General features: G+C 44.6%; 1 protein-coding gene across 1 annotated transcript in view; it reads left to right on the top strand.

Annotated features, from left to right (window-relative positions):
- The window catches only part of SPTBN5 (spectrin beta, non-erythrocytic 5), a 215,039-nt gene that overhangs the window by 12,515 nt on the left and 182,335 nt on the right, over positions 1–20,189 (top strand). Inside the window, exons 5-11 of the mRNA XM_060262355.1 lie at positions 62–438; positions 2,029–2,780; positions 3,434–3,590; positions 5,496–5,696; positions 11,827–12,033; positions 14,998–15,150; positions 19,907–20,034. Coding sequence (XP_060118338.1) covers positions 62–438; positions 2,029–2,780; positions 3,434–3,590; positions 5,496–5,696; positions 11,827–12,033; positions 14,998–15,150; positions 19,907–20,034 — 1,975 coding nt within the window. The remainder of the gene's footprint in view (positions 1–61; positions 439–2,028; positions 2,781–3,433; positions 3,591–5,495; positions 5,697–11,826; positions 12,034–14,997; positions 15,151–19,906; positions 20,035–20,189) is intronic.

The following is a 20,189-nucleotide window of genomic DNA, read 5'->3' as shown; positions in this document are numbered from 1 at the left end:
ACGGAACCCTGGGAACGTTCATAGGGGACCCCGTAGTGCTACAGCTAAACCCAACCTGCAGCCTGTATGGCTGAAGGCCAGGCACGTGCCCCTAACGTTGAGATTGAAGAGGAGCTAGACCACTTCGTGTCCCAAGGGGTCCTTGAACCAGTAGCGAACGCGAAGTGGGAAACCCCCATTGTCACCCCAATCAAGTTTAATGGCAGCATCCACATCTGTGCAGATTACAAATGCACAATTAATAAGGCACTGCAGGGCCACGCCTACCCGGTTCCAGTGGTGAGCCACATACTAGCATCATTAGCGGAGGCAAAGATTTTTGGAAAACTGGACCTGGCACAGGCATACCAACAGCTTCCTGTGGATGCCACCACAGCCAAGGCGCAAATAATGGTTACGCACCGGGGGGCCTTCAGAGTAAAGCGCTTGCAGTTCAGGGTCAGTGTTAGGGTGACCATAATGTCTGAAGGCCAGCCAGGGACAACGGGGGGGGGGGGGAGGCAGGGGTGCGCGCGCGCAGAGCGTGCGCCGCCGGAAACAGGAAGTGACGTCACTTCCGGTGACGTCATGCCACCACCGGAAACAGGAAGTGGCATCACTTCCGGTGACATCATTTTCCCCGCGTCACCTGCCGGAAACGGGAAGTGACATCACTTCCTGTGACATCATTTCCCCCAAATGACATCATTTTCCCCAAATGCCACTGCCGGAAACAGGAAGTGACTTCACAGCACTTCCTGTGACGTCCCCAAAAATCCCCCAAATATCACCGCCGGAAACAATTTTGTTCTCAAATCCTGTATATACTTCATCAGTATATGGGATAAGGCACTTTCTCAACTGTGCTGCATAATGCAGCCTATTTATTTTGTCCTGTTGGCTCTGTTGGCTCTATCTGCGCCACCTTCATCACTTTCGGGGTGTGGATCCCCCAGTGGGGTGGTCTCCTGACTCCCTCCGCTGACTGTTTCTGATAGCCCTGCGCCCCCTCTTTCATTTGATATGTGTCCCGTGCGGGTGCCACCCTCCCGCCGGGAGATGCCGCAAAATGAGCCCCCTTGAGGCTTATGGCGGCAGGGCTCAAGGGAAGCGAGCTAGACTGCTGTTCTTTTGAGGGGTTATAGAGTGTTTCGAGCCCGTCCCTGTGGCATCGGTCCCATCATTGTGGGACCCAGGGGGCCGGCGCAGCGGCCCGCCGAAGCAGCCTGTCACTAATAACACAGGTCGAGATGCAGGACAGGAACCTGGAAGTGACCGACAGCGACCACCGCGGGCCTTTCCGACGCCCTCCCGGGCGGAGGAGGACGGGGGGTGGGGGTTTCGAGCCCCGGGAAGCGTCGGAAAGGCCCGCGGGGGTCGCTGGAGGGCCTCCAGCGACCACCGCGGGCCTTTCCGACGCCCTCCCGGGCGGAGGAGGATGGGGGGTGGGGGTTTCGAGCCCCGGGAAGCGTCGGAAAGGCCCGCGGGGGTCGCTGGAGGGCCTCCAGCGACCACCGCGGGCCTTTCCGACGCCCTCCCGGGCGGAGGAGGACGGGGGTGGGGGTTTCGAGCCCCGGGAAGCGTCGGAAAGGCCCGCGGGGGTCGCTGGAGGCCCTCCAGCGACCACCGCGGGCCTTTCCGACGCCCTCCCGGGCGGAGGAGGACGGGGGGTGGGGGTTTCGAGCCCCGGGAAACGTCGGAAAGGCCCGCGGGGGTCGCTGGAGGCCCTCCAGCGACCACCGCGGGCCTTTCCGACGCCCTCCCGGGCCTCCGCCGCCACCGCCGGGCCCCGTGCGCGGGCGGGGAAGGCGGCGAGTGAGGGAGGGAGCGACCGCCTTCCCCGCCCGGGCGCGCGGCCCCCGGCTCTCTGGCTGGCTAAACCGGGACCTCTTAATGGTCCCGGTATACCCAGCCCGGGAGCCGGGAATTGGGGGCCAGAACCGGGAAAGTCCCGGGAGACCGGGACGGTCTGGCCACCCTAGTCAGTGTGGTCCAGGAATCTTTCAGAACCTGATGGACTCCCTTCTTAAAGGTATTCCCGGGGTCCAGCCATTCTTCGACGATGTGCTGATAGCAGCCACCACCAAAGAGGAGTTCACCGGCCGCCTACGGGCTGTGCTGCAGAGGTTTGACAGGGCAGAGTTGAAGGTGAAATGGGAGAAATGTGTGTTGGGGGTGCCCTCCATTGATTTTCAGGGGTATACGGTGGATACGAGCAGCATTCATCTGGCCCAGGATATAATAAAGGCCATTTGTGATGCACCGACGCCCACCAACAAGGCGGAATTACAGTCCTTCTTGGGAATCCTCAATTTCTACCATGCCTTCCTCCCCCACAAGGAAGCGGTAGCAGAGCCCTTATACAGACTGTTGGACAAACGGGCATCATGGGTTTGGGGTGGCCGGCAAGCTGCTGCTTTTCAGGCTGTAAAGGACATTTTAACTTACTACAGCTTGCTGGTGCACTTCAACAAGAGGCTGCCCGTCATTTTAGCGTCCAATGCTTCGCCCTACGGGGTGGGCACCATTCTGGCACACGTAATACCAGATGGCCACGAGGTTCCAGTAGCTTACTATTTGAGGACTCTACAGAAACCAGAGCGAAACTATGTTCAGATAGACAAAGAGGGCCTGGCCATTGTGGCGGGGGTTAAAAAATTCCATGATTTCTTGTATGGCTGGCCCTTCACCATCTTGACGGACCACAAGTCCCTACTGGGCCTGTTCACCCCTGACCGCCAAACACCCCAAATGATTTCACCGTGGTCCATCTTCTCCATGGGATACCAGTATGACCTTAAGTAGCACCTGAAGAAGGTGATGGGCCACGCTGGCGCCCTGAGCCACCTGCCACTGCCCTCAACAAACCCAGATCCAGCCCCAGTGTTCCAGATCATGTCGCTAGAGTCTCTCCCAGACTGCCCGGTGCACGCCAAGGACATTGACCACTGCTCCTCTAAGGACAAAACTCTATCCCGAGTTCTGGACTGGGTGTGGAGGGGGTGGCCGGAAGGACGGGTGAGCTCGGAACTCTCGGTATTTGTGTCCTGGAGGGACAAACTGTCTGTGCATAAAGAGTTTCTGTTGTGGAGAAGCAGGTGGTGCCCCCAGTACTGCGGCAGTGAGTCCTAACAGCCCTGCATGAGACCCACCCAGGAATTGTGCGCATGAAGGCACTAGTCTGCAGCTATGTGTGGTGGCCCAGGATAGATGAAGCAATTGAATCCTGGGTGGCCAGATGTCAGCCATGGCAGGAGATCCGACCAGAGCCGCCCTGTGCCCCAGCACAACACTGGGAGTCCACTTGCAACCCCTGGTCCCATTTGCACCTTGACTTTACAGGGTCATTCCAGAGGCAGGTATTCTTCATTATTGTGGACTCCTACTCTAAGTGGATGGAGGTAGTTCTGGTAGCATCCACATCCATGCGGGCAACTCCAGGGGCCCTCCGCAGGGTTTTTGCCACACATGGCCTCCCGGATACGTTGGTATCGGATAACGGGATGGCTTTCACCTCGGCCAAGTTTCAGGATTTCTGTGGCTGGAACTTAATAAAGTGCATACAGTCAGCCCCTTTTCATCCTGCCACCAACGGCCAAGCAGAGAGGATGGTGCGGGTTACGAAGGATACGCTCCCACCACATCATACATGGAGAGTGGGAAGCCCGCTTAGCCGAGTGCCTCCTGGCACAACATTCCACCCCCAGCACTGTCACCGGCTGCAGCCCAGCTGAGCTGCTCATGGGTCAGCATCTGACTACCCTGCTTGACCGCATGCACCTGGACCTAGCTCCCCGACCTACAAGAGGTGCCAGAAGTGGTCCAGGCACTCCGGGGGATTGACACAGGAAACTTAGTGTTTGCTAAAAACTTTGGGGGTGGGCCACACCAGCACTCAGGCGATTGACACAAGAGCATTGCAAGCCCGCATACCTAAAAGACTATGTCCACTAGGGGGCTTGCGAACTAAGGGGGAGGGATGTTATGTATGTGGACTCAAGTGAACTTTGGGTGTACCTGCCGGGCTCTTTGGAGCCATACGGACTGAGCTTGGGGACTTGGGAACAAAGGGCTGCAGGATCCACATCTCTGCAGCCCTAGACAAATCACAAGCCCCCACTGGTTTGAATGACCCAATGATGTGCTAGCGTGTGAATCCACAGATGTATATAAGTTGGGCCGATAGACCCCCATCCCCCGTCTTGTAATGTAGCCCTATCCTATATCATGTCTATTAAAGAGTTTGTGATCAATCAACTGGCGATTCCTCCATGCATAAAACCCACTATATTATAGGAATCAAGTGGTATTTTCTACTAGAGCAGGATTGTACAACTTTTCAAGGTTATACATCTGCTTAGAGTCAGAAAGTTGTAAGATTCTCAGTCAAGAAGCCAACATAACTTTTTGTTTTGTTTTGTTGTATAAGAATAACATTGATTACATCCTACAAGAGTCTTCCAGCAGCAGATGGCTATGAGTTCATTTCCCTGGTTCAGTTCTGGAATTTTGCTCTATGTTGTATTTCATTTCCTAATTCTGATTTTGTTAAGAACATTTCTAAATCTAGTTCCTGAATTGCAGCATGCACAGTTTTTCATAACTTTCAGTACTTCCAATTCATTTGTATGTTGTTTTCTTCTTGATAAAGCCTTGTTCCAAAAGAAATCTTGATGTGATTGTCCATATGATTTCATGATACTTAATGTGTGGTGTTTTAGTGATCTAAGAATCTAAGACAAAAGTTTGGCAGGCATCCAGCAAAAGTTCCAGGTCCACCAAATTTTCTGAGACATACCGGTAATTAGAAATGAGAAATTTCTACTCTGTCAAATTTCATGTTAAGGCAGGGGTCCCCAAACTTTTTGAACCTTCAGGTACATTTGAAATTCTGACACAGCATGATGGCAAAACGGCTGCCACAAAATGATTGGCCCAGCTTAAGTTTGGTTACACAGAGTAGATCCTTGTGCTGTGCTGGCAGCTGCTTCCAAAGCAACATTTAAAAAAAATGCACAGGCAAATCTCCAGGAGAAGCCTTCCTGGGCAAAGTCCTACCTGCCCCTATCCACTTTCTTAAAACACATAGTGGACAGCAGAAAAGGAGTTGAGGACCCCTTTGTTAAGGGATTGGCATACTATTTCACTATTTTGTTTTCTAAAACAATTTCTGCCAGTTAATGCAATTTCATTAATTGAGATCTCTAGCTGTATCATCATATCATTAATTATTATACCATAATATAATTAGCATGTTAATTATGTGGTGGTCTTCTATTAGCAATAATTGCAGTATGAGAATCTATATGGCTGAATAACACCAGTGTTCAGTTATATTGGTTGCATGTTGATGGATCATCAAATGCCATCATATAGTAATGAATTTCAGTAGAGAAACTCCGTCTTGGTTGATGCTAATGGAAGCAGAATATGTTCTTCCAGTCTACTACTAATGAAATAAAAAAGATTAGCAAGGTAATTGCTAGCTGGACTTCATGGTAGCATCCATCTGGCAGGCTCTACAAGCTGAGTGTGATGCCCACAAAACGACTTGTTCCGAGACAGTCTTTAAAGGCTGGAAGCTGAAGCAGACAAATCCTTCAAGCCAGAAAGACATCGACAAGCAGTCTGAGAATATCCAGAAGCTATGGCAACAGCTACATGATAAGGTGGCCAGTCATAAAATCTGTTTGGAGGCAGCTTCTCTCATCAAACAAGTAAGTTGGTCTACAGTTCTTGTATTTGATAACTGATGAAATTTAGGCTATCTCCTCCCTAGTGGTGGTCTAAAGTTTTTTTAGGCTGTCAGTGACATAACATGTTTTTTGTTTGTCTGTTTGTCTGACACTTCTTTTCTTCCTCCTGTGTGTCTATGCCCTTGGCATGGGTAGTAGAGATCAAAAGGCTCTTGACCAATTAGATGTTCTCTTTTGCTTGCAAGTCAGAAATAGGATACTCTCTCAAGTTTCTACTCTTAGGTTCATACAACAGATATAAATGTTTTCAAAATGACATGCTTTTATTAGCAAGGAGATACAGGAATGGAGATTCAGGATGACTGAGCAGGCACTGTCTACAGTTCTAACTAACAAACAGAACCCAGCAGGAACTCCTGTGACACTATTTTTTAAAAATGTATATATTTTTTTAAAATACAGAAAAAGAACAAAGGAAAAGAACTTAAAATCCAGCAACTATGTAAAAATGTAAAAAGAAAAAATATATAAAGACAAGACAAAATTATAACATACACTGGTGGCAGATCTGCACATGAGTTTCTATAAACAGTTTCCAAATATCTAAAATAAGTTCATAAACAATTGCTGTCTAGATGCCATGATAAATATTGATAAATCTTTAAGGATCCACTGATTTACTGGAAGTAGACTTTTATCTTTTAAGTGTTGTAATATGACCCTTTTAGCTGTAGTAAGAGCACGGAGGATTCATTTTCATTGACCATCGGTTAGTGTTCAAAAGATGGGCAGATAGTTTTAGTGAATAAGAATTCTCAAAAATCAATGAAAATTCTAATACAAAATTAATATGAGGAACAACATCTCCCCAGAAATTCCCCCCCCCCCGGAACACACCCAAAGCATATGTTTAAGGGATGTGTCCTGTAAATTACAATGCCAACAGTTAGACACTTTACTCAGCCCTTTGCTAAAGAATCACTGTTGCATCCAGTATATTCTAAAGGTAATTTTTTTGCTGAGTAAGTGTCAGCTTAAGACAATAGGATGATCTAACTCCTTATTTCATTCAATTCTAAGAACGTAAGAGAAGCCATGTTGAATCAGGCCAATGGCCCATATAGTGCAGCACTGTGTGTCACACAATGTCTAAAACGCAGGTGGCTTCAGGAGATCCACCAGCAGTGCCAGGACTCCAGAAGCCCTCCCAGTGTTCCCTCCCCACAAGCAGAGCATCACTGCCCAAAACATAGGGTGCAATCACATGACACATTTAGCCTGATTTAGCTATGCCTCCAATCTGGATGCAATGTGCATGATCACACATATACTTGCCTTCTGAGTCCTGCCTGTCCTTGCCTCATCTTAGGATGGGCTGGGACCCAATTATATAGCTACCAGGTACTTGCCAGTAGCAAATCTCTAAATCATATGTAGGGCAAATATTTCCCAGCTGTCTGAACGGCCAGGCACATACTATAGGTGCCCCACATGTGTGTGAGCAGTCTGAATGCTCCTTGTTCATGTGTGCAGCCTGTGTGCCTCTCCTAGCAGCAGGGCAGGGCTGTGTGAATGCCCAGGCACACATCAAAGAATACCAGCTTTTTCAAAGCCAGGATACTTCCAGGCCAGATTCTTTGTGTGATTGAACCCATAGTGTTCCAACTATTCCTTGGGGCTAATAGCTACTGATGGGCCTCTGCTCCATATATTTATTCAGTCCGCTCTGTCTATGCTTGTAGCTGGTAACCGGAAAAACCACAAAGGAAAAAAGCCCAAAGAAAAAGCCCCACGGACATAAATGCTCACAGGAAAAAAAGCCCACATGGAAACATGCCCACGTGGAAAAAAGCCCACACGGAAAAAAGCCCATACTGAAAGAAGCCCCCATGGGAAAATATGTAAAGCACCATAGATGTTTATAATTGTGGATAACCATTAATAATATTTTGTTGTTATTTTAGGATTAAAATAAGTCATATTCACATGCGACAAAAAGTGACCATTTTGTTATCAATGAACTTTATTAATAAAGAAAAGCGATAATAACAGAAATTAAACTCTACATAGAAATATATTTAAATAAAATTAAATCCTTTAACTTTATTAATTTACAATTTGTTAAACTTTTTAATGTTAATACATTGTGGTACACCAGTGACCACGACAGGGGAAAATGCACTTTGCCAACCTCCAGGACTTGATTTCAGTCCAACTGCAAGGAGTGATCGCAGTAATTAGTACAAGATAACAAGCATGCCTAATGAAGTAATTCAGGGAAACCAAATTCTCCTTCACTGAATGGAAGTTGCATCCTCTTTAAAGAAATCTGAGGCAGTGAGCAACTCCACATAAATTTCTGAAACAAAGTATTAATTTTATGAATATATCTGCAAGGTGTAAAAGAAATAATTGCATGTAAAATATAAATAATCCTAGGTATAGTATTTATTTTGAATGTATTTACTTTGCCCCATAGAGACAAGATTAAAGTTGCTCATCTGTCCAGATCCAAAGATATATCAGTGATTAGCTTGTTAAAATTTAGCATAGTCATAAAAGTAATATCTCTAGGAATTAATATTCTAAGATAAGTAGTGACATCTGGGCACCAATGAAAATGTTCACAGTCAAATATGTTCTGTGATATATTACCTGCCAGTGGCATCAACTCAGATTTTGCACAATTAAGAAGAAGAAGAAATTGGATTTACATCTCGCCCTCCACTCTGAATTTCAAAGTCTTGTAGTGGCTCACAATCTCCTTTACCTTCCTCCCCCACAACAGGCACCCTGTGAGGTGAGTGGGGCTGAGAGGGCTCTCACAGCAGCTGCCCTTTCAAGGACAATCTCTGCCAGAGCTATGGCTGACCCAAGGCCATTCCAGCAGACCTTGATTAATTGACTATTCAGACAACCTCCAGATGGGTCCTGGAGATAGTCCTGAATTAAAATGAACTCCAGACTACAGAAATCAGTTCTCCTAGGGAAAATGTCTGCTTTGGAGGGTGGACTCTTTAGCATTACACCTCACCCTCTCCAGGCTCCACCCCCCAATTTTGGGAATTTTCCACCCTTCAAATAATTGGTATTGAGAGGCCTCCTCTGCAGAAACTGAGGGAAAGGTCAATTGACTTGTGTTGATTTTTCTGCTCTTTTAAAAAAATCTTATGTAACAGGAAAACCTTATTTAATGGGAGATTTTTTAAAAAATTAAAATATTCATAAAGCAATTAACAAGTAGTGTGGCATGCTGAAGAACAGGAATGATGAGGTATCCATCACTATTTATAACCCAAATACATCCACAAGTTGTTATTGTTGGAATTACATTAGTTATAACGATCACATTAGAAATTAATATAGTACCTGACAGATGTATCATTTTCTTGAATGTATAAGTTGTATTTTGAGTACTTTAAAAATGAATTACAGAACCAGAAGCGCAATGTTGAGAGAAATCATGAAAACTACAAATGACTAAAATGAATTCTCATTTATTTTATCACACCCAGAGTTTTATATATATATATAGTATGTCACAGAAGTGAGTACACCCCCTCACATTTTGTAAATATTTAAGTATATCTTTTCATGTGACAACACTGAAGAAATGACACTTGGCTACAATGTAAAGTAGTGAGTCTACAGCTTGTATAACAGTGTAAATGTGCTGTCCCCTCAAAATTATGCAACACACAGCCATTAATGTCTAAACTGCTGGCAACAAAAGTGAGTACACCCCTAAGTGATAATGTTCAAATGGGGCTCAAAGTGTCAATATTTTGTGTGGCCACCATTATTTTCCAGCACTGCCTTAACCCTCTTGGGCATAGAGTTCACCAGAGCTTCACAGGTTGTCACTGGAGTCCTCTTTCACTCCTCCATGATGACATCACGTAGCTGGTGGATGTTAGTTGCACACCTCCACCTTCCGTTTCAGGATGCCCCACAGATGCTCAACAGGGTTTAGGTCTGGAGACATGCTTGGCCAGTCCATCACCTTTACCCTCAGCTTCTTTAGCAAGGCAGTGGTCATTTTGGAGGTGTGTTTGGGGTCGTTATCATGTTGGAATACTGCCCTGCGGCCCAGTCTCAGAAGGAGGGGATCATGCTCTGCTTCAGTATGTCACAGTACATGTTGGCATTCATGGTTCCCTCAATGAACTGTAGCTCCCCAGTGCCGGCAGCACTCATGTAGCCCCAAACCATGACATTCCCACCACCATGCTTGACTGTAGGCAAGACACACTTGTCTTTGTACTCCTCACCTGGTTGCTGCCACACACGCTTGACACCATCTGAACCAAATAAGTTTACCTTGGTCTCATCGGACCTCAGGACATGGTTCCAGAAATCCATGACCTTAGTCTGCTTGTCTGCAGCAAACCATTTGTGGACTTTCTTGTGCATCATCTTTAGAAGAGGCTTCCTTCTGGGACGGCAGTCCTGCAGACCAATTTGATGCAGCATTTATTTATTTATTTATTTATTTATTTATTCATTCATTCATTCATTCATTCATTCATTCATTCATTCATTCTATGACTTGTATCCCGCCCTTCCCATAAAAATGGCTCAGGGCGGCTCACAGCAAACAGTAAAACAGTATTTAAATTATTATTACATATAAACATTTTAAGAAGTCAGAGCATTTAAAACCTAAAAACCTTAAAATCTTAACATCAAATCTATACAGTATAATTCACAGAAGTCTAATAAGTTACCTTTATTTCCCAGTCAGGTGTAGGCTAGCCGGAAGAGGGTTGTCTTGCAGGCCCTGCGGAACTAAGCAAGGTCCCGCAGGGCCCTCACCTCTTCCGGCAGCTGGTTCCACCATGTAGGGGCCATTATGGAAAAGGCCCTGTCTCTGGTTGTCTTAAGATGGGCTTCTTTAGGCCCGGGGATGGTGAGAAGGTTTTGCGTCCCCGACCTCAGTACTGTCTGGGGGACATGTGGGGAGAGACGGTCCTTTAGGTAGGCAGGTCCCAGGCCATATAGGGCTTTAAAGGTAATGACCAGCACCTTGTACCGGACTCGGTATGTTATTGGGAGCCAGTGCAGAGCCCGAAGACCCGGCCGAATGTGCCCCCATCTTGGGAGGCCCAATAACAGCCGGGCCGCGGCATTCTGCACCAGCTGCAATTTCCGAGTCTGGCACAGGGGCAGCCCCATGTAGAGGGCATTGCAGTAGTCCAACCTCGAGGTGACCGTAGCATGGATCACTGTTGCTAGGTCGTCGCGGTCCAGGAAGGGAGCCAACTGCCTTGCCCGTCTAAGATGAAAGAACGCTGACTTGGCAGTGTTTGCTATCTGAGCCTCCATCTTTAGGGAAGGCTCCAATAGCACCCCAAGGCTCTTGACCCTATTTGCCGCCATCAGCGGCGCACTGTCAAAAGCTGGCAAGGGGATTCCCCCCCCCCGGTCCCCGACGACCCAGGCAAAGGACCTCTGTCTTCGCAGGATTCAGTCTCAGTCTACTCAGTCTGAGCCACTCAGCCATGGCCTGTAGTGCCCGATCCAGATTTTCTGGGGCGCAGACCGGTCGGCCGTCCATAAGTAGATAGAGCTGGGTGTCATCAGCATACTGGTGATACCCCAGCCCATACCTTCGGGCAATCTGGGCAAGAGGTCACATATAGATGTTAAATAACATCGGGGAGAGAACCGCTTCCTGGGGCACTCCACAATTAAGTGTGCGCCTCCGGGATAGTTCCCCCCCAATCGCGACCCTTTGTCCCCGACCTTCAAGGAAAGAGGAAAGCCACTGCAAGGCCATAAATATATATTTATATAAATAATATATATTTACACACAGTATGTCACAGAAGTGAGTACACCCCCTCACATTTTGTAAATATTTAAGTATATCTTTTCATGTGACAACAATGAAGAAATAGCACTTATATATATATAAAATTCTCTGAAGCAGTCATGTACAGCTAGAAATAACAGGCATAAATTCATGAACTTTTGGACATGGTAAGTACTTGACAAATCTATATTGGCAGAAACCTGGCAGTATCAAGGTAAAACAAGTCCAAACATGAGCATATTCTTACCAGCCCCTTTCATTTTTGAGAGCTTGTTATTCTAGGAGATCAACAATAAATCCCAAGGAAAAAGGTTAACCATTTTATTTCCTCATCAGTACTTTGCCAATATTGATGAGGCAGACTGCTGGCTGCAAGAACATCAAATCCTCCTAACCAGCAAGGATTATGGGAAGGATGAATCTAGTGCAGAAGCTCTGTTGCGTCGCCATTTTCATTTGGAGGAAGAGATTGTTGCTTATTCTTCTGAAATAAGCCTCTTGGAACAGCAGGCACATTTTGTGGCACAACAGGCTGCATCAGTGGTATGTAGCTCCCATGTGACTGATTCCATTTCTTTTTGCTTTTAGTTAAACATCAGTCTATCCCAAATATGATTCCTGAATAAAATCTGATTCAAATACATTTTGACTCCCTAGTCTACATCATGCCTTGTCTGAGATAAATAATGTTCTCATTTTCTGCGTCAGTTTCATTAATGGTTGGTGATATTTCCCCTTTATGTCATATTTTAAATTGTATGGCAATTTTACATTGGCATATGCTTTCATAGAACTGGGTAATGATTGATTTGTTATTGGCCCGTAATATTTAGTATTTAATTTATATAATGAAAGGTGCTTAAGTTTAAACCTACTGGGATGTTCTGCTCTGGTCACATGTTGATTAGAATGCACTCTATATGGGGCTGCCCTTGAAAAAAAATATCTGGCAACAGTTGGTACATAATGGTTTTGAAAGAATGTTGATTGGAGTGGGTCATAGGAGCATAACATTTCAGTCCTCTTTAATCTACAAAGGTTTCTAGTTTGCTTCCAGGCCCAATTCAGGGTTCTGATATTGACCTCTGAATGCCTAAATGACTTAGGATCAGCAAATCATAAGGACTGTGTACTACCATATGAAACTACTGGACCATTATGGTTATCACTGGGAGCCTTCCTCTGAGAATCCATCATCTGATGCTAGACAAGTGGCAAGCTGAGAAAGGTCTTCCCAGTTTTGGTTCCAAAATTGAAATACCCTTTTCAGGGAGATTCATCTATTTCCCTTTATCATTATCAATATATTCAGATATCATGAACACATTTTTGTGTGTGACAAGACAGAATCTGGTTTATGTTTGGATTTGAATGCTCCCTTCTGCTGTCAAGGGTAATGTCAACACTGAAGACTTCATGCATTGCAAGAAGCCACAGTTTGTTATGAATACAAATTCAGATGTTTTAACAAATTACAACTTCTTACTTAGAAACAGAGATTCTAAACCAGAAAGTTTAGCAAGAAAAAAAACCTTCAGTATTTAGCAACCAAATGTGGACCTCATAACAAACTATGATTTTCTTCAAATAAAGAACAATCCAATCTTAGTTCTGTGCACTGGAGAAGGAAACACAGGAAGAGAACTATGAGGTGGATTCTGTGGAAATGCTCAGTTAAGGAGTTGGTGGAATCCCGTGTCCCCATTCTGCTGAAAATCCTCTCTTAGAATTCAGGACTCTTCTGAATAAAATGAACTATAGTATGAGGAACTGTTGTGAGGAGAGAGAACTGAATTAAAGGGTTTTTTTGTTCTTTGCCAGCACAAGCTACCAGCAGAAGAAGGCAGTTGCGGGAATTTCACTACATTCTCCCTCCTCTCTGCAGCTTCATCCCCGTTACAGCCCTTTGTACTGAGATGTCCTCTATTTAGACTGCTGGGGAAAGGAGAAGGGGCGTGATATCTCAACCTGCTCCTTCTGTGAGCTTTTTCATGTGATCCAACTAGGGCTGCCAACATCCAGGTGGTGCCTGGAGTTCTCACAAAACCACAACTGATTTTCAGACCACAGAGATTAGTACCTCTGGAGAAAATGGGAGATTCAGGGAGTGGGCAGTATAGCATCACATCGCATAGCACCACGTGAGCACTCTTTGCCCCCAAAAGCCATCCTCCCCAGGCTCCACCCCCCAATGTCCAGGAATTTCCCTACCTAGAGTTGGTAACACTAGAGCCAACCCAATATTTTGTTCCTGCTTTAGCAAATGCAAAACACATTTCAAAATTGTATGCCAGTTTATCAGGGAAGACGTAAGCACTCTTTTCTGAGTCATCTATAGCTTATGGTTGAAGTTAGGCAATATAGCAACAACATAGATACCAAAAAACAGAAAGTTTGTATGATGAGTGGTGGGGAATTTCTGCTCCTTGGAACAATGGAGAGAAAGTTAGTATAAGACCCAAACCTCTGGATGTAAACTAATTTAAAGAAGAATACCTGAGAGATAATTTTTCATGGCAGCATTCAGGTGAATTTATGGAACTAATGCAATGCACAACATACTTTCAAAATATTCACTCCTCTTCTGTGCTTTGGCTTCATAGATCTTGCTGTTCTAGTTACACAATAGTCTGTACTACGTATATGTAAATGTCTATGTAAAGAGATACTATAAGCAAGTACATGTTGATTTTGTGAGTGACCAAGGTGTCAACAAGAAAAAAAAATCATAATTGTTGATATATTCTGTTGGTAGATGGTATCAGTGCCACCAACAAATGCAGAGATCCATGGTATCACAATCCAAAGAACAAGCGAAGCACCTGCAAATCAATATGTTTCATCCAAAACTACAATGATTGTTCCGTTTGGCTCTGACCCTCATTTTGTCACAGAAAACATCTGGAGAAGCAAAAACAAGATTGACATTCTATATGAAAAACTGCAGACAATGGCTGAGGTATCATTTTTTCTTATACTAACTTGTAAGGGAGCTTTTCCTTTGCCAAGTCACAGAATTAATACTTTATAGAGCAAAATTTTAGCCATTTTGTTAGACTCCCCCAAGATATTATAATGTGATATGATTTGAGAACAGACTATGAGTGAGGCATATTCTAAAAGGTGATTTGATTTTTGCATTTTATTTTGTGATTCAGGTGTCATTTTGAATGTTAGATATAAATAAGAAGTTCTGAGAGCTTGAGATAACCTCTGAACTTTGGGCTGTTATTCAGACTTTTTACTGGATCGATGTATTACAGTGTTAGCTACCTTGATGTAAAAGCTCATACTCAGAAACAATGCTTTAAGCATCTACTGTATATGGGAAAAAGCATATGAGAAACAGTAAGCTCCTTTCTTAATGTACATTCTTAATGTATTTTTGTCATTAAAGCTAGTCCAACTGGGAAAAGGCTGACTTTTCAAAAAATGCTCAGGGCAACAGTGCGATTTTCCTACAAAAGTTCAGATTGCTTGTTCTAATTCCAATTTTCCTCCAAACAGCACAGGAGGAAAGCACTACAGGAGGCAATCCAACTCTACCAGTTCTACAGTTCCTGCGAAAAATTCAAGTCTTGGATAAGTGACAAAGAAATTTTTTTCCATACCAAGCTGCCAAAAGAACATAATGTGAAAGCTATACAGCAGAAATACCAGGTACTCCTTCGCTCCAGAATTCTTACTGAGAGCATGTTTATCTGTCTGTTATTCTATCTACTATATTTTTCCGCAACCTTTCTTCAAAGGAGCCCAGGGAAGCATATATAATTTCTCATTTATATTCAAAACAGCTCTGTGGGGTTTGAAGGCTCAGAGAGAGTTACTGACCCAAGGGTTTCTACAGAGCTTCACGCCTGTGTGTATAACCATACATTCTAGTCCAACACGCTACACTGTGGTGCCGTGTACACCATTAGACCACACTGGCATGACACGTTTACATGATCTAACAATCAGCCCCTGAACTCAGTTTGATCTCTGCTTTTTAAAAACATTTGCCTGAGATAAATTTGGAAGTACCATTTCAAATTTCTGTGAAAGCGGAACCAAAGATATTTCACTAGCATGAAATCTTCCATGCTCCTTTACTCAACAGTGCAAGAGAATATGGTATATCTATTACTTTCCTTCTTAAAAGAAAATTAAAAACAGGAGCTATGCAGGTGTGATGTACAGCTTAGGTTGCATCTTTCTCTAAGAGCAACAAATGGGACCTGACAAAATGTTGGAAAGAGGCAGTTGGAAAAGAGCAGGTGGGAGTTGGTAGCTAGGGAGTTGAGAGGGAAAAAAGATGTCTAATTAAGTGAAGCTGAAGCAAAGATCAGCTTAAACCTAGCTGACTAGAAAGAATCAGTTTGTAACACAGAATTCAAGATGTGAGAATAAGGGAACATTTTATAAGTTCAATGGAACCAAAATGTTGTAACTAGGGGTATGCAAAAAAAAAAAAAATTCTATTGGACCCAAAAATATTGAAATTGAAAAAAAATTCTATTGGACCCAAAATATTGAAATTCCCAATATTCCTGAATCCCAGTATTGGTAATGTATTGGGATTTGGTAAATAGTCAGGAAACCCAAATTTATTTGGCTCCATTATACCCTAAGAGGACCGTCCCCATACAGTAGGGGTAGGGAACATCCAGTCCTCCAAATCACTTGTTCTGGCCTTCAAAGATTGCTGGGCCAAGCTGAGCCATGTGGCAGCCTCCCTGGGGCCTGGCTGGCCGGTGAGGATCATGGGGCCCAGCTGTGTAGGCCTCCCCGGGGCCTGGCTGGCTGGCAGGGATCGCAGGACGCAGCCACACTGCTTGGCGGCCTCCCTGGGGCTTAACTAGCTAGCCAAGAAAAGTCACTGTCACAGTTCAGGTAAGTTTCCCCTTCATTTCTTTATTTCACTTTCTTTCAAGTTCTTTCCTCCATTTCTTTGTTTCCTTTAACTCCCCTTTCTTTATTCCTCTTTCTTTTTAGTTCTTCCCCCCATTTCTTTATTTCCTTTCTTCCCCCTTTTCTTTAATTTCCTTCCTTCCCCTTTCTTCCCCATTTCTTTATTTCTATTTATTTCCCTTTCTTCATCCTATTTCTTTATTTCTCTTTCTTTTCCTTTCTCCTCCTTTCCCTCCCTCCCTCCCTCACTCCTTTCTGTGGAGCATGAGTGGTGGGCATTGTGAAGGACTGCTGCTGGGGTATGTGAGTGCCTTTAAAGGTCTGCTGGAAGCAACTGCAGTTTCCACATGGAGGGAGGGAGAGGTGGTAGGGGTGGGGGGTGGGAGCCAGCTACCACCAGTTCAATTTTCACTTGATTATCCCAGATAGTGTGCCCTAATAAGCTAATGAGTGTGTGACCTAATATGCTAATATTAGGGAATGTGGTCTAATATGCTAATGAGTTCCTGCTGGGCTTTTTTGTAGGAATTGTAGAGCCTAGGTATTTGCCTAGGGTGGCGGGCCATGTGTGTGTGCCAAATTAGGCATCCCCACATGACTTCAATTAGAAAAAACAATTATTTGCTTTAATTTTGCCATCTTGAATCATTCTCCCTCAGCAGAGCACTGTTTTTTAAGTTGATAGTTTTGTATGGCCTGTGAATGATGTTATAAATATCAAAATGGCCCTTGGCAGCAAAAAGGTTCCCCACCCCTGCCATAAGGTATAACAGAATTCAGAAGATATTTAAAGCCTAAATGCCTTCTAAACTCACCAAGTTGTTCTGTGGCACAACTTGGCAAGTGAACTCAGAAGGCATTTAAAGAAGTTATTTCAAATAGTGTCCAAATAAAAACTGAATATTATTGGTTTTTATTTGGGTGTGGCTGTTTTGGTAGCTGAATCAGATTTTATAATCTGTATTCAGATGAATAAATATGCAAAAAATACCAATAAGGAACTTTCCAGGTATTTATTCAGCTTGGTATATACTAAGCACAAACTCCAAGTTGTGACCACTACCTTACTTTCTTCAGTTAATGTTAACTCTTGTTTTATTTAACCCTGTGTGCTGTGTATCTTGGGGAAAGAAGTATACATACATCAGTGGATATCTCGATGTATATATGTTTAGGATAAGAATAAGTAGTAGACTCTGAACCTGAACCCAGAGATCTTAGTCTATGTGTGTTTAGGATATGAATAAGTAGTGGACCCTGAACCTGAGAGAGAGAAAGATGTACAGAGTGGTATCCACTCTGTGTGAGTGAACAAGAAGAATCACAGCAAATAATAGAGAAGTAAAAGACTATACCAATGAAGTGAGTGGGATGGGGGAGCCAGTGTGGTGCAGAGGTTAGAATGATGACTGTGGAGGATGAGGTTCAAAATCTCACTCAGCCTTGAACCTTATTGGGTGATCTTGGGCCACTCACTCTCACCCTAACTCACCTCACCAGGCTTGTTGCAAGGTTAAAATGGAGAAGAGGGTTTTGTATGCTGCCCTGAGCTCCATGGGGTAAGAGTGAAAAAAAATCTCTCTAGATAGATGTTGGTGAAAGGGGCTGCTGTTTTTAACAATAACTAAATTATAATGACATTGTAGTTTGAAAGCTGATAGCATAAAGAAAGCTTTAGAATGAAGCACATTGCTTCACAGGTACTGTTTCATTGGTAGTTACATTTGATTTTCACAATGACCCATATGAAAAATAGAAAGGAAAGCAAAATTGATATAGAGGAATGTTGGTTGTGATATAACTAGGAATACGGCCTGTTGTGGGGAAAAATACAACAGGCTCTAGAAAGAGGTTCTGGGCGAGTGCCCTCCCCTTGCTGTCTTCCCACCCACCCACTCAAGTGAAGGTATTCACTCCCTCCACCCTTGGTGCTTTCCCACACACTCACCCCCCAATTTCCCACCCCAAACCACTTCTTCCTCTCAACTACACCTGCACCCTTGGCATGCCACTACTCCCCCCACATTCACTCAGCCCACCCTTGCTGTCTTCCCATCTACCCCGCAGCTGAAACAGATGCTGGCTTCCCCACCCCCACCTCCCACATCTGTGTGTCTTCCCATGTCTGTGGTGGCTCAAAGCCCTAAAAAGGCCCATAATGGACATAAGGAAGAATAATTATGGAGGTGTGGAGAGGGCATGACAACAGGCACACAGACACTGAAGCTCAGCATTGCTTTTGTTTGCAGTGCATTTTTGCCACCTTTTCCTATCATTTAGCATCAGCGTGAGCTTGTGGCATGATCTGGGGGTAGTGGTTTTGCCTGGTATGGTTGTGTTATGGTATACCATAGAGCATGTGCCTCAAAATGTCCATTTTCTGTAGGGGAACTGCTCTAACCTTAGCTTTCCATCTCCCCCCTCCATAGCCGCTTCCTAGGAAAAGTAGTCTTTCTCCACAGTGTGGACCAAAGGAGGAGGGACGTAACCTCAGCAGGGTATAATGACAAAGAGTCCACCCTGCAAAGCAGCCATTTTCTCCATAGGAGCTGATCTCTGCCATCTGGAGAACAGTTTTAATTCTGAGTGATCTCCAGCTCTCATTTGGAGATTGGCAACTATGGTTCACCAGGAGGAAATGGCTGGTTTGGAGGGTGGAGTCTTTGGCTTTGTACCTGTCTGAGGTCCCACCCTTCCTCAAATCCTACCCTCTTCAGGTCCCACCCCTCAAATCTCCAGGAATTCCCCAACCTGGAGTTGGCAACTGCTAAGTCACACTGGCTGTCCTGGGGGGAGCTACTGCTGAACAGGAGCAAGCAATCAGGCCTGGTTAAGTCATGCCAGTCAGGTGGCATCAAGTCACCCAGAGAGTGCTGCCCGGTCTACTGTAGCCAACCTCCAGATGGAGCCTGAAGATCTGGTATTACAACTGAACTCCAGTCAACAGATCTTTCTCCCCATCCTGGAAAAAAATGACTGCTTTGGTGGACTTTATATATATATTCAGCTAAGAGCTATCCCTTTACTGACGGAAGCAACCTTGGTTGCCTAACAACAGTCTCTGGCTAGCAGCTTCCGCAGTGGTCCAGTCCTCATCTGACCTGGGGCGAGGCTGAGGGAAGGAGGGTGCAGGACAGCAGGAGCCATTTGGGAGGTCTTGTGAGTGTCAGAGTGTCAGCGTGAGGATCAGAGGAGACCAAAGGGTCAGAGAGGTGTGTCTGTCAGAGGTAAGAGTGTATGTGAGGGTTTTGGCAGTTCTTTCCAATGTTCCAGGGCTGAAGTGAGCAGAGAACAGGGGAGTGAGCCAATAGAGTGCAGAGGCGCAAAGTGACAGTTGATGGGCCAATGGTTTATGGAGTGCAGGCGTAAACCAATGGGAGAGCTCCATTTGGCAATTTGGCCATTACCACTATGCTTTTATTATAGAAAGGATGGAAACTTACATAAGGGATTATAACCCATTCTTTCAGGGACAGTAATTTTTGGTGGACAGTTTATTTGTTAATTATTATGCTTCCTTTTTCAGAGTTTTCTAATGGAATTGGCTGCTGGGAAAAACCACTTGGATGAGATCCATCGTTTAGCAGAGATGTTTTCTAAGAATAGTCCTGGAAAAAAGGAGATTCAAACCCTCCAGAATGAGATAACCTTGAGGTAAAAGGTAGTTTATATTGAATACAGTATTGACACCAAAGTATCTAAAAGCCTATTTATATTTTGTATGGATACCTTGTCAAAAAAATCAACTTTTTATCAAGCCCAATGAAACAGAACAACTGATCATTCTAAAAACATGGGAGAAATAGACT

This window comes from Heteronotia binoei, chromosome 21, assembly GCF_032191835.1.
Source record: "Heteronotia binoei isolate CCM8104 ecotype False Entrance Well chromosome 21, APGP_CSIRO_Hbin_v1, whole genome shotgun sequence".
Taxonomy (NCBI): domain Eukaryota; kingdom Metazoa; phylum Chordata; class Lepidosauria; order Squamata; family Gekkonidae; genus Heteronotia; species Heteronotia binoei.
Note: the sequence above shows the minus strand (reverse complement) of the source record. Positions and strands in the feature narration are given on the sequence as shown.